Here is a 14,433-nt window from a genome sequence, read left to right on the forward strand (position 1 = left end):
TTTGTTGGCAAAGTAATGTCTCTGCTTTTCAGTCTGCTCTCTAGGTTGGTCATAAATTTCTTTCCAAGGAGGAAAGTTTCTGCCATAAAGGTGGTGTCATCTGCATATCTGAGGTTGTTGATATTTCTTCCGGCAATCCTGATTCCAGCTTGTGCATCCAGCCCAGCATTTCATCATGTACTCTGCATAAAAGTTAAATAAGCAGGGTGACAATATAGTCTTGGCATACTCCTTTTCCTATTTGGAAACAGTCTCTTGTTCCATGTCCAGTTCTAACTGTTGCTTCCTGACCTGCATACAGATTTCTCAAGAGGCATGTCAGGTGGTCTGGTATTCCCATCTCTTTCAGAATGTTCCACAGATTATTGTGATCCACACAGTCAAAGGCTTTGGCATAGTCAGTAAAGCAGAAATAGATGTTTTTCTGGAACTCTTTTTCAATGACCCAGCGGATGTTGGCAATTTGATCTCTGGTTCCTCTGCCTTTTCTAAATCCAGCTTGAACATCTGGAAGCTCACGGTTCGCATATTGCTGAAGCCTGGCTTGGAAAATTTTGAGCATTACTTTACTAGCGTGTGAGATGAGTGCAATTGTATGGTAGTTTGAGCATTCTTTGGCATTGCCTTTCTTTGGGATTGGAATGAAAACTGACCTATTCCAGTCCTGTGACCACTGCTGAGTTTTCCAAATTTGCTGACATATTGAGTGCAGCACTTTCACAGCATCATCTTTCAGGATTTGAAATAGCTCACCTGGAATTCCATCACCTCCACTAGCTTTGTTCATATTGATGCTTCCTAAGGCCCACTTGACTTCACATTCCAGCTTGTCTGGCTCTAGGTGAGTGATCACCATCTTGATTATCTGGGTCGTGAAGATCTTTTTTGTATAGTTTTCTGTGTATTCTTGCCACCTCTTCTGAATATCTTCTGCTTCTGTCAGGTCTATACCATTTCTGTCCCTTATAGAGCCCATGTTTGCATGAAATGTTCCCTTGGTATCTCTAATTTTCTTGAAGAGATCTCTAGTCTTTCCCATTCTATTGTTTTCTTCTATTTCTTTGCACTGATCACTGAGGAAGGCTTTCTTCTCTCTCTTTGCTATTCTTTGGAATTCTGCATTCAGATGCTTATATCTTTCCTTTTCTCCTTTGCTTTTTGCTTCTTTTTTCACAGCTGTTTTAAGGCCTCCTCAGACAGCCATTTTGGCTTCTTGCATTTCTTTTTCTTGGGGATGGACTTGATCCCTGTCCCCTGTACAGTCACGAATCTCCATCTGTAGTTTATCAAGCACTCTGTCTATCAGATCTAGACCCTGAAATCTATTTCTCACCCCCACTGTATAATCGTAAGGGATTTGATTCAGGTCATAACCTGAATAGTCTAGTGGTTTTCCCTACCTTCTTCAATTTAAGTCTGAATTTGGCAATAAGGAGTTCATGATGAGCCACAGTCAGCTCCCGGTCTTGTTTTTGCTGACTGTATAGAGCTTTCTCCATCTTTGACTGCAAAGAATATAATCAACCTGATTTCGGTGTTGGCCATCTGGTGATGTCCATGTGTGGAGTTTTCTCTTATGTTGTTGGAAGAGGGGTTTGTTAGGACCAGTGCATTCTCTTGGAAAACTCTATTAGCTTTTGCCCTGCTTCATTCTGTACTCCAAAGCCAAATCTGCCTGTTGCTCCAGGTGTTTCTTGACTTCCTACTTTTGCATTCCAGTCCCCTATAATGAAAAGGACATCTTTTTTGCGTATTAGTTCTAAAAGGTCTTGTAGGGCTTCATAGAACCGTTCAAGTTCAGCTTCTTCCACATTATTGGTCAAGGCATAGACTTGGATTACCATGATATTGAATGGTTTGCTTACATAAACATAGATAACAAAACTCACATGTTTTTCCCCCACAAATTATCTATTAGTCCTGAGTCAACATCAACATCACATATGTTACAAGATATCATTCCTCTAGTTTTCCTCCTTCATCCTCCAATCCAGTATTTGCTCCCCTCAGTTGCTTGTGGCTAAGAGCGAGTTAGTTTTGTCTTACTGCCAGGAATGGGAGGGCTTACAGGTGTCTCCTGTCCTGTACATAGGAGTAAAGGATAGGGAAAATAGCCCCTCACTGTTCAACCTCAATGAAACATCTAAAAGGTAATTTTCCTGATGTTGACCAAACTCCTATATAGTTGTATTGGGTTGATAACTCTTTTGAACCTTACAAAATATCCCTTTCTTGTGGAAATAGTGGGTCCCTACACTGGTGGCACATGACGGGAATTTGTTGAGTATGTTGTATTTGCTGAGTGCTTAGTACTCACGACACACCATGCCAAAAAAATACCCCACATCCCACAGCTTTGTAAACTGTCCACTGCCACCCTCAAAAGGTTTTTTACATATCACCATTTTTTCTTTTAAGATGATAAAAGTGGAGACAAAGAATGTCACAGATGTAAATGGCACAGCAAACACAGGTAAATCGTAAGCCCATGCTCTTTACCATTTCATCCTTAAAAGAGAGGGGCGTGTCTTAACGTACGAAACAGTATGTTCTTTCTGCTTAACAGTATTTTTTTTTGTTTTTCCTGCCGTCGAATTGTGTGCAATAATCCTGGGTCACCGTTTTTAAAGCATACTATTGATTACCAGTAAGTCCTCACATTTATCACTTCTGCTAAATAAAAAGAAAATTGCGGTGGCGAGGATTTCATGTGGTTGATACTTAAGCCCAGGAAATGCGGCAAAGCCACCTGCAGAAAGCATGAAGCCTGCAGCTCGTGACCGTGGCCAGGCCCTCCTCATCTGGCCTACACCGCGAAAGAAAACCGCTGGTGCAGAATGTGGACAGGATATGCACAAGCTCATGGCAGAGGTTTGGGAACGAATTTTTGACGGCAGTTGGAAACGAACCGAATTCTAGCCGCAGGGCCCAGTCCCTCCACTATCGTGCCGAGCTCCTAGAAAAGGAGAGATCTGGTGGCACCTGAAGCCCCCAGGAAAGGAATGAATTCACCTAGGGAGCTGGGGAAGGGCTTTCAGCTTCCTCTCCAGAGATAGCTTCAGAAAAGCCCCGACCTTTTTTCTACCTTAGTAGGCTTTTGGACCGCTAGTTCTACTGCCTAACGGCGGGGCAATTTCCGGTGGACGGGCGGAACGGCAGACCCTCGCCCAACCAAGAAGCCTAGTTGCCCCGGCTTCCGGTCTTCTACCCGCCCCTTCCGCTTCCGGCGGTACCCGCGCTCTATTCCTTCCAGGCAATCCTGGTTTTCTGTAAGCGGCGTGCGTAGGCCGCTGGAACCTGAAGGGCTATGGCCGCTGCGGGGTCTGTGACGGTGGCGTTGCATGTGGCGGAAGTGCTAGAAACCATCGTGAGCGGTTGCCTGGGGCCGGAAGGGCGGCAAGTTCTGTGTACCAAGCCCACTGGCGAGGTGCTGCTCAGCCGGGATGGAGGCTGCCTGTTGAAGGCGCTACATTTAGAGCATCCCGTAGCCAGGTACCCGGGACGCATGCTCCAGCCCTTTAGAGCATCCTCTAATTAGGTACTCACGTCCCACACTCCAGATGGACACCTCACTTCATCTCTCTGGACTTCTTGTCCGTAAGGTTTTGCTCTTTGGGAAAACTGACCTTCTCCCTCTCGCCCAGCAGAAAAAGCCCAGCCATTCTGCTAGTAGGAGCTAGAGGTCCAATAACCCGGAAGATGGTAAAGAGGTCAGGACTTCTCGGGAGCTATTTCTGAAGAAAACTGACCTTGGATGAGACCAGTGTACGCTCAGAGTTAGAGCACTGTCCTAGGGAACATTCCACAACTGAAAAGAGCATTTCTCCTTTCCTTCCAGCTCGACCCAACCCTAGAATCTTTAAATAGCACAATGGTGGTTCTATTGTTTTTCCCTTTTAAGTAACAGAAACCATTCAGCCTATATTTAAGTAAATTTTAAAAGGGAAAAAACAAACTAAGTACATCAAGGAGATAGTATTCTCATTTTATAGATGTAAAAGCATGCTTTCAACTTGATTCAGATGTGGAAAGGCAGCCCTCTGAAAATCTGAGTTGCTTTCTTTCTTTCTTGTGCAGGGTGATGGTGGCCTGTGTTTCCAGTCATCTAAGAAAAACAGGAGATGGTGCTAAAACATTTATTATCTTTCTTTGCCATTTACTCAGAGGACTTCGTGAGATCACAGACAAGGAAAAGGATTCTTTCCTTTTTGAAAATATTCAAACCTGTGGAAGGCATTGGAAAAATTGCTGTCAGTGGAAATTTATTTCCCAAGCTCTTCTAACATTTCAGACACAGATATTAGACTATGTTATGGATCATTACTTAAGTAGACACTTCTTGTCCATCTTTTCTTCACGCACTGAAGAAAGAACATTGTGTAGGAACTCTTTAGAGATGCTGTTAGGAGCATACTTCTGTGGAAGAGTGGGAAGAAATAATCAAAACTTGATATCTCAGTTGATGTGTGACTATGTTTTCAAGTGTACAGCTTGTGAAAGTAGGTTTGAAGAAGTACTGGAGATAGTGGATGACTGTTTTGTTGAGTTGAAAGTTGGTGTCACCGGCCTTCCTGTTTCGGATTCCAGGATCATAGCTGGGCTTGTGCTTCAGAGAGACTTTTCTGTGTACTGTCCAGCAGATGGTGACATAAGAATAGTGATAGTAACAGAAACCATTCAGCCTCTTTTTTCAATTTCTGGATCAGAGTTTATTCTAAATTCAGAAGCACAGTTTCAGACATCTCAGTTTTGGATTACAGAAAGAACAAAAGCAATAGTGAAACATTTACAGAATCAGAATGTAAAATTACTCCTATCTACTGTGAAACAACCAGACTTAGTAATTTATTGTGCAGGACTGAATGGCATATCTGTGGTGGAGTGTTTATCATCTGAAGAACTTTCTCTTATCCAGAGAGTCATTGGTCTTGCTACCTTTGTACTACCAGAGGCCTCTTCTCAGTATGAACTCTCTCACACTGCTTTGGCGAAATTCTGTAAACCCCTCATCCTTAGATCCAAAAGGTATGTTCATCTTGGCTTGATGAGCACCTGTTCATTCACACCACATTGTATAGCTCTTTGTGGACCGGTGCAGGGGCTTGTTGAACAACATGAGAATGCTTTACATGGAGCGTTTAAAATGCTTCGGCAAGTATTTAAAGACCTTGATCTAAATTATGTGACACAAACCAGTGACCAAAGTTGTACCTCAGGTCCTTGTATATATAAGAATAGTAGAGAAAGTAATGAGTTACCAAAAATTGTTAACAGCTCAGTACAAAGGTCGTATCAGGACACTGTTGTAAAGAACAAAGGTGAACTGGCAAAAACTCAAACGAATTTAAAAGTATGTTCAGATTTGATAGTTCCAAGCATCAAATTAGAGCAAAATGTATTGTGTTCAACACCAAAAGTGGCAGTAACAGATTCATACCAGACAGATGAAACATTGAGATGTTCATCCCCAAACAAAGGGAGGATAATGGATGACCATGAACCCTTTATTGAGAGTAATTCTGCTAACTCAAAAACAGAAAATACCAGAAGGGAAATATCTTATGAAAATTTACAGGTTACAAAACTTGCTGGAAAGGACAGCATTTTACCACTGAGATATAAGTCACTAGAGATGTGTACTTGCCAAAGTTACTGTTCCTCATCTATACCAGCTGGTTGTGTTTTGCCTGTGGGTGGTAATTTTGAGATCTTATTGCATTACTATCTTCTCAACTATGCCAAAAAATGCCAGCAATCAGAACAAACCATGGTTAGTAGGATAATAGCTAATGCAATTTTAGGTGTTCCCAAAATCTTGTATAAGTCTAAGAAAGGAAATTACAGCTTTCCACAAGTATATGTAAGAGCTCTCCAGGCACTGCAAACCAATCAACCCATGATAAGCAACCAAACAGGTTTGGAATCAGTTGCTGGTAAATACCAGTTACTAACTTCAGTTCTTCAGTGCTTGACAAACATTTTGACTGTTGACTTAGTAATCAATATTAAGAGACAGCCTCAGGAAGTTTATGATCAAGATTCAGAAGAGGAACTATAAAATGGAAAGCTTTTTATTAACCAGAGTTTTAATCCAACTCAAGCCATAAAGCAAGGCAGTCATGTGACCACTGATTTTCAAGTTAATTCAACCTAGTTAGGAAAACAGCAGAACTTTAAAGTCTTTAGAAGTACATGAGGCCACCAGATGTTCAGATATGAATATTGTAGACTGCATTCATTATGGAACAGTTCTGAGGAGGAAGCCTGGATGAGTGAAGCCAACATCTGAGTAAGTGGATCTTTTTTCCCCCAGTGTCCCTGTGTCTCAGCTCTTGAGTTAGTCTGTGGTTTGGAGGGAAAGTGTTTTCTCATAGTTCCCTTTTACTTTTCTGTATCTTTTTTCACTCTTCTTCCCTTCTGCCTTGCCTTTCTATAGTTAGTTAATAGAATAATCTCAGATTTAGATGAAGTCTCCAAATGCCATCCTACTTTAGTTCATAAAATATTATTTCCTTATTGAAAATGATTTATTTTCCCTACTCAATTTCTGTAGCAAAAGTATCATTCTTTTTTCTCAAACAGTATATAAGTAAAATTATTTTTTACTTTAATTGTCCCCTTACTTAGAGCCTGGATAGATTTTTTCACCATTCATGCACCATTGAATATGTTACCATAAATAGGATTTTGTGGATTGCATTTATTTTCATTTCTTTAGTTGAAATAATTCCAAAAAGAATATGAAAATCATACTATCATTTTCTCCTGTTCTCTAAGAGCTTGCAAGATAGTTCATGTATCTGTTAGGCTTTCTTGTATTTTATGCATAGCCATAGTTCAGTAGTAACATAATTTGAGGGTTACAGTTGGCTCTCTGATCTGTGGGTTGGACATCAATGGATTCAACCAACTGTGGATTGAAAATATTCAGGGAAAAAATTTACAGACAGTTCCCAAAAACATAACTTTAATTTGCCGGGTGCACTGGCAACTATTTACATAGTATTTACATTGTATTAGGGATTATAAGTAATCTAGAGATGATTTAAAGTACAAAGACTATGTGCATTGCTTATATGCAAATGCTGTGCCATTTTTTATAACAGACTTGAACATCCACAGATTTTAGTGTCTGCTGGGAGGCGGGGCTGGGGGTGTGTTCTGGAACCAATCCCCCTTGGATACCGAGAGACTGCTATATTTATGTCTAATATGAATTTTTTAATGTTTATATTTTAAAGGTTTATAAATGCAAAAAAAATATTGTGATTCTAGCTGTGAATAAGGGCAATATCTTCTACTTTTGGTAGTTCTCTGTAACACCCCAGCCAGTACTAAGTTCATACCGAGGATTCAGAAGGGCTTGTTGAATAAAACTGTTTTCTTTAATCTGTTCTAATTATGTATTTCCTGTTTACTAATTCAACAAATTCTTTTGAGTGCTTGCTGTGTGCCAGATGCTGAATATGCTGTGGTAAACAAACAGATATGGTTCCTACCTTCAGGCGCTTTTCCTTAAAGGTTAATGTGTAGTGGGTAGTGACACCAGTTGGACTGAAATTAAATTGAGGAAAACCAATTTTTAAAATTTCATTACAGTTAAACTTGAAAAAGCAATGACTGACAGTATATTAAAAGACGGTAATGTCACATGCTCAGTTGGGCGGCACACACACTAAAATGTGAACCATAAGATCAGCATGAGCCTGGCACAGGACGACACACAAAGATCTAATGTTCCATCATTGCAAATCTTTTATATTAAGTAAAATTTTATTTTTGTAAGGTTTATGTTATATGCAAGTGAAAGTGTTAGTTGCTCAGTTGTGTCTGACTCTTTGAGACCCCATGGATTGTAGCCTGCCAGGCTCCTTTGCCCATGGAATTCTCCAGGCAAGAATAATGGAATGAGTAGCTGTTCCCTTCTCCAGGGGATCTTCCTGACCCAGGGATCGAACCAGGTCTGCATTGCAGGAAGATTCTTTACCATCTCAGCCTACCGTCTGAGCCAAGCCACTCTGGACATCTTATGTCATATGTGATAACACTGTTTCACTTCTGTGATTATGGAGAGAATGTATTATTTCTCTTTCTTATACTAAATCCATAGATATATAGATGTACTGTAAAATTATTGTATCATTTTTTTCATTCACTTTTTTAAATTGCCTGTCAGGTCTCTTGATAACTTTGCTTTATTTTGCTGCTGTTGTTTTAAATACTTCTCCATCAGTGAAGGCATTCAAAAACATGCATGCCCATGCCTTGCATTTGGTAGGCGTTTATAGCTATAAATAGTCACTGGTCCAGGAGCCCCTTTGTAAGCTGGGAATGTTTGTGTTTGGTACCTAATCTAATATCTGCCACATAGTAGTAGCCAATAAATGTCTGTTAGGGAGCTCTGGTCCTCATAGATGAGGCCCTAATTATTTCTATCAAACTTTCATGGAAAAGAATCTGTTTGCAGGAGAAAGAAGCAGAAAATGTAGAACAGGTCTATACAAAGCAATCTTTTTTCTTTTCATTAAAAACATCCTCAAAAATGGTGATAAAGCTTTCATGGGTCATCCTTGTCCTTTGCAGAATAACACTAGGGAGTTCGCATTACTGAGTTAGATAAAAGAGCATTTCAAAAAATGTGGTTACGTTATACTTAAACCCACTTCCACAAAGGGTTTGAGGTGACCTGCAACAAAAATAGATAAAACTAAAGTAAAATCTGAATAAAAATTAAAGAAGACCAAAGAAAATGTAAAGATGATTAAAATCAAGACCATGTTCCTGTTTTTATTGCTGCATGATGAATATTTTTATTCATTCAAAAATTTTATTCAAATTTTACTTGATTTGAATCACTGTATCATTGCCTCTCACGGTTCTGAGAGCTGCCTGGATTTAGCTGGACACATTTCACTGTATTCTGTCGGTTCAGGCAGCCATAAGGGTCAGCTGAAATTCAAGGGGAGAGAACACAGGCCCCACCACTCAGTGGGAAATGTCGATGTCACCTTATAGGAAGAGCATGTGGGATGAGATATGCTGAGGCAGCTATCTTTGGAAAACAGAATCTGCTATACCATGGGAGAGAAAAACTTCTCAACTGAGGTTTTTATTATTGTTTTCTGTAGTTATATGTCAGTCTACCTTCCACAAACACATTTTCCCAAATAACTTTTATGAACCCCTTATTTTTTCTCATTGGGCCAGCACAATCCATTTTTATTCCCAAAACAATAGGCATTAAATAGTTGAACATCCTTCAATTGCTTTAGCCAAAGAGTTGTTTAACCATGTTACACTGAAAGTGTTATGATATCCATGTTTTAGACTAAAACGGACAGGGAAGAGTTCAATTTGAGCCTGAACTTTTATCAGAAATTACTCATTCCCTTACAAAAGTAATAGAATATGTTTTTCCCATCATCACAGCAAAGCAGGGAAAAGAAAAACTCTAGTTTTGGGGGGAGTGGGGCTAGGATTGAGCTTTGTAAATAGCAAGAGATTGGTACCAACCCTCCTGGCTCACACGGTAAAGAATCTGCCTGCAATACAGGAGACCCAGGTTTGATATCTGGGTCGGGAAAATACCTTGAGAAAGGAATGGCTACCCACTCCAGTATTCTTGCCTGGAGAATTCCATGGGCCAAGGAGCCAGGCAGGCTACAGTCTTTGGGGTAGCAAAGAGTTGGACACAACTGAGTGACTAAGATCAGATCAGATCAGTCGCTCAGTCGTGTCCAACTCTTTACGACCCCATGAATCACAGCACGCCAGGCCTCCCTGTCCATCACCAACTCCCGGAGTTCACTCAGACTCACGTCCATCGAGTCAGTGATGCCATCCAGCCATCTCATCCTCTGTCGTCCCCTTCTCCTCTTGCCCCCAATCCCTCCCAGCATCAGAGTCTTTTCCAATGAGTCACCTCTTCGCATGAGGTGGCCAAAGTACTGGAGTTTCAGCTTTAGCATCATTCCTTCCAAAGAAATCCCAGGGCTGATCTCCTTCAGAATGGACTGGGTGGATCTCCTTGCAGTCCAAGGGACTCTCAAGAGTCTTCTCCAACACCACAGTTCAAAAGCATCAATTCTTCGGTGCTCAGCCTTCTTCACAGTCCAACTCTCACATCCATACATGACCACAGGAAAAACCATAGCCTTGACTAGATGGACCTTTGTTGGCAAAGTAATGTCTCTGCTTTTGAATATGCTATCTAGGTTGGTCATAACTTTCCTTCCAAGGAGTAAGTGTCTTTTAATTTCATGGCTGCAGTCACCATCTGTAGTGATTTTGGAGCCCAGAAAAATAAAGTCTGACACTCTTTCCACTGTTTCCCCATCTATTTCCCATGAAGTGATGGATCCAGATGCCATGATCTTCGTTTTCTGAATGTTGAGCTTTAAGCCAACTTTTTCACTCTCCACTTTCACTTTCATCAAGAGGCTTTTGAGTTCCTCTTCACTTTCTGCCATAAGGGTGGTGTCATCTGCATATTTGAGGTCATTGATATTTCTCCCGGCAATCTTGATTCCAGCTTGTGTTTCTTCCAGTCCAGCGTTTCTCATGATGTACTCTGCATGTAAGTTAAATAAACAGGGTGACAATATACAGCCTTGACGAACTCCTTTTTCTATTCGGAACCAGTCTGTTGTTCCATGTCCAGTTCTAACTGTTGCTTCCTGACCTGCATACAAATTTCTCAAGAGGCAGGTCAGGTGGTCTGGTATTCCCATCTCTTTCAGAATTTTCCACAGTTTATTGTGATCCTCATAGTCAAAGGCTTTGGCATAGTCAATAAAGCAGAAATAGATGCTTTCTGGAACTCTCTTGCTTTTTCCATGATCCAGTGGATGTTGGCAATTTGATCTCTGGTTCCTCTGCCTTTTCTAAAACCAGCTTGAACATCAGGAAGTGCACGGTTCACATATTGCTGAAGCCTGGCTTGGAGAATTTTGAGCATTACTTTACTGGCGTGTGAGATGAGTGCAAATGTGTGGTAGTTTGAGCATTCTTTGGCATTGCCATTCTTTGGGATTGGAATGAAAACTGCCCTTTTCCAGTCCTGTGGCCACTGCTGAGTTTTCCAAATTTGCATATTGAGTGCAGTACTTTCACAGCATCATCTTTCAGGATTTGGAATAGCTCAACTGGAATTCCATCACCTCCACTAGCTTTGTTCCTAGTGATGCTTTCTAAGGCCCACTTGACTTCACATTCCAGGATGTCTGGCTCTAGGTCAGTGGTCACACCATCGTGATTATCTGGGTCTTGAAGATCTTTTTTGTACAGTTCTTCTGTGTATTCTTGCCATCTCTTCTTAATATCTTCGGCTTCTGTTAGGTCCATCCCATTTCTGTCCTGTATCGAGCCCATCTTTGCATGAAATGTTCCTTTGGTATCTCTGGTTTTCTTGAAGAGATCTCTAGTCTTTCCCATTCTGTTGTTTTCCTCTATTTCTTTGCATTGATTGCTGAAGAAGGCTTTCTTATCTCTTCTTGCTATTCTTTGGAACTCTGCATTCAGATGTTTATATCTTTCCTTTTCTCCTTTGCTTTTCGCTTCTCTTCACAGCTATTTGTAAGGCCTCCCCAGACAGCCATTTTGCTTTTTTGCATTTCTTTTCCATGGGGATGGTCTTGATCCCTGTCTCCTGTACAGTGTCACAAACCTCATTCCATAGTTCATCAGGCACTCTATCTATCAGATCTAGGCCCTTAAATCTATGTCTCACTTCCACAGTATAATCATAAGGGATTTGATTTAGGTCATACCTGAGTGACTAAGCACACATACAAATCTAGATGGATCCACAAACTAAATGGATTAGGGACAGTGACAGACATGCATAGGGAAGAGGTGGTTTCTCAGTGTATACCTTATGGCATTTTGATTTTTGAGCCATTTGAATGCTACTTATTGACATGAAATAAAATTTTAAAAAATAAATTTAGGGCACACACATATAGAATGCCCCTTAAATAGCTAAAATAAGGATCCTGACCTAAGGAAATGCAAGATCATGACAGAAGAGAAACAATGTGAGATACACACTAATGGATCAGTGCTTTTACAGCAAAAAAAAAAAAAAAAGATACAGTCAAAAAGGGAATATTTTCTTAGCCATAACTGGGTAACGGTTTTTGCAACAATTCTGGAAACATTCTTCCTCAGGAGGTTACTCTGAGCCAAAGAAGTACCAGCAAGCAGTGTGGTATTCATTTCCTCAGAAAATTTCCAGTGCTGTGTCTGGCTCCTTATGTAGACTCACCATCAGATTTTGTCAGGCTGCCGAGAATGGCTCTGTCTTTGGGACTGAATCTAACCACACTTGTGAGTGTGACCAATTTATTTACAATAAGAACTGTCCCAGGAACGAGATCATTCCAAGTCCATCTGACCAGTCGGACCTATATGTGGGAAGTCAAGTAATAATCAGGTGGTTGCTCAGCAAGCATGGAATGAGAACAAGAGAAATCAAATTAACCGCATGAGCCCCCTCCCAGCCAGTTATGCTCCAGTTCCCCAGTGCTCAGTCTTCACCTACACTTGCTTTCTGTGGGTTTCTATTTAGTTCTGTAACTTGGGTGCCACCACATGCTGATGATTCCAAATTTTGTATTTCCAGCCAACCTCTTCTGTCACCTACCAACTCATTTATCCACCTCCCAACCCAGTCTCCACATGGATGCTTACCCTTAACGTGTCCAGAACAGGATGACTGTTTCAGTTCTCTAAACCTGCTGTCCCACCCCAGTTAGTGGCATCACCAGTCTCCCACTCAGTCAGAACAAAAACCTGGAGCTGTTTTGACTCCAGTCTTACCTTTGCATCCTGCAGCCAACCAGCAAATCCCACTGCCCCACAAATGAAGTAGTTTCAAATCCGCCCATTTCTCAGGATTGCCTTTCCAGCCGCCAGTCACTTCATCTCACCAGCCATAGCTTCCTAATGGTCTTGCTTCTGGACCTTGCATTTTATCCTGGACTGATTTCCCTACCCCCAACTTTTTATGTAAAAAAAATTTAACTCCACAAAAAAAGTTGAGAAAAGAGCACAACACACACAAACCCTACATCAGAATTCACCAATTACCATTTAACCCTTTGTTCATGCATGAGTGTGTGCATACACACACACTTTACTGAACCATCTGAAAGCAAGTTGTATCTCTAAATACCTCAGTATGTATCTCTCATGAACAAGGGCTTCCCTACATGACTAAATGATTCTTTTTAAGATGCAAATCCTGTCGTATTATCCCTCTGCTCAGTCTTCCAGAGGTTTTTCCTTCACACGGAATGAAATCCAGATTTTTCATAGTCTACAAGGCTGTCCATGTTCTATCTCCTGCTTATCCTTAAATCTTACCCCCTACCACTCTCCCTCCAGCTTTCTCCCCACCGGTTACACTGTCAGTCAGGACAAGTTATGCCATACTGAGGTAACAAAGAACTCCAGATCTCAAGAGGCTTGACACAGTGCATAGTAATGTCCTCACATAGCTATTAAAGGTCAGCTAGGAGCTCTGACCCCACATGATTTTCTCCCTCACTCCTAGATCGGGGCTGATGGAGCAGTTGCTGTCTTTAACTTTACCAGTCATCATGCCACAGAGAGAAAAGAGATCTAAAGGGTCTTTCATTGGCTGTATTCAGAAGTGGCACATGGCATTTCTGCTCATGACTCACTGTCCAGAATTAGTCGCACGGTGCTAACCCATGCACAGAAGAACCAGGTGGCTCCGTCCCACCTTGTTCCTGGAAGAGGAGAGAACTCTTAGCAGGCAGCACTAATGAGCACCCAAACCGGTGTTCCTTCTCTCCCTTGAACGCACAAGCCGTCTCAGCCTCCAGGTTTTCCATTTGCTGTTCTAATGCACAAAACTCTCCCTCTGAGCTCACTTTGGCAGCACATATACTAAAATTAAAACGATACAGAGAAGATTAGCATGGCCCCTGTGCAAGGATGACGTGAAGAGTTCCATATTAAAAAAAACAAAACACCTCTTTCCCTCTGATCTTCATATGGCTCACTTCCTCACTTTATTCAGGTATCTCTGCTTTCTTGTCACCTCCTTAAGAGATACCTTTCTTGACTTTTCAATCTAAACATATTCCTTCTCCATGACCTTCCTACCTTGGTAAGCTCTTTTTGAAGCACACATCTAATGTTATTAGTGTGTGTGTTTATTTTTCCACAATGACTGCTTTCCGCACTAGAATAAACTTCGTGAGAATGTGGACTTTTTCACTTCCCTATATCCAGCACATAGGATACTGCTTAGCCAAGTAGGCACTCTACTAAGTTCACTGAATGAATGCATGAGTGAATGAATGAAGACAAATGGACCAATGGAAAGACTGACTAAGTCTCCCTCCTCCTGGGCGGTGATCCTGAGAGGGTAACAGGCAGGAAGGCCAGGGGTCTCCAAATGGA

The 14,433-nt window shown here is 41.2% G+C and overlaps 1 protein-coding gene and 1 pseudogene across 3 annotated transcripts in view; both read left to right on the plus strand.

Moving 5' to 3' along the window:
• Positions 1-3,208: 3,208 nt before the first annotated feature.
• Positions 3,209-14,433, plus strand: part of BBS10 (Bardet-Biedl syndrome 10) — a 44,483-nt gene continuing 33,258 nt past the window's right edge. The window contains exons 1-2 of one of the 3 annotated variants that reach the window (XM_006046061.4): positions 3,209-3,492; positions 4,078-7,389. In XM_006046061.4, coding sequence (XP_006046123.3) covers positions 3,308-3,492; positions 4,078-6,058 — 2,166 coding nt within the window. In that variant the 5' untranslated portion in view covers positions 3,209-3,307 and the 3' untranslated portion in view covers positions 6,059-7,389. Of the gene's footprint in view, positions 3,539-4,077; positions 7,390-14,433 lie in introns of those variants that run through there. The other 2 variants (XR_003108986.3, XM_045165496.1) reach the window with 2 other exon arrangements.
• On the plus strand, positions 13,891-13,987 carry LOC112584770 (annotated as a pseudogene).

This window comes from Bubalus bubalis, chromosome 4 (assembly GCF_019923935.1).
Source record: "Bubalus bubalis isolate 160015118507 breed Murrah chromosome 4, NDDB_SH_1, whole genome shotgun sequence".
Taxonomy (NCBI): domain Eukaryota; kingdom Metazoa; phylum Chordata; class Mammalia; order Artiodactyla; family Bovidae; genus Bubalus; species Bubalus bubalis.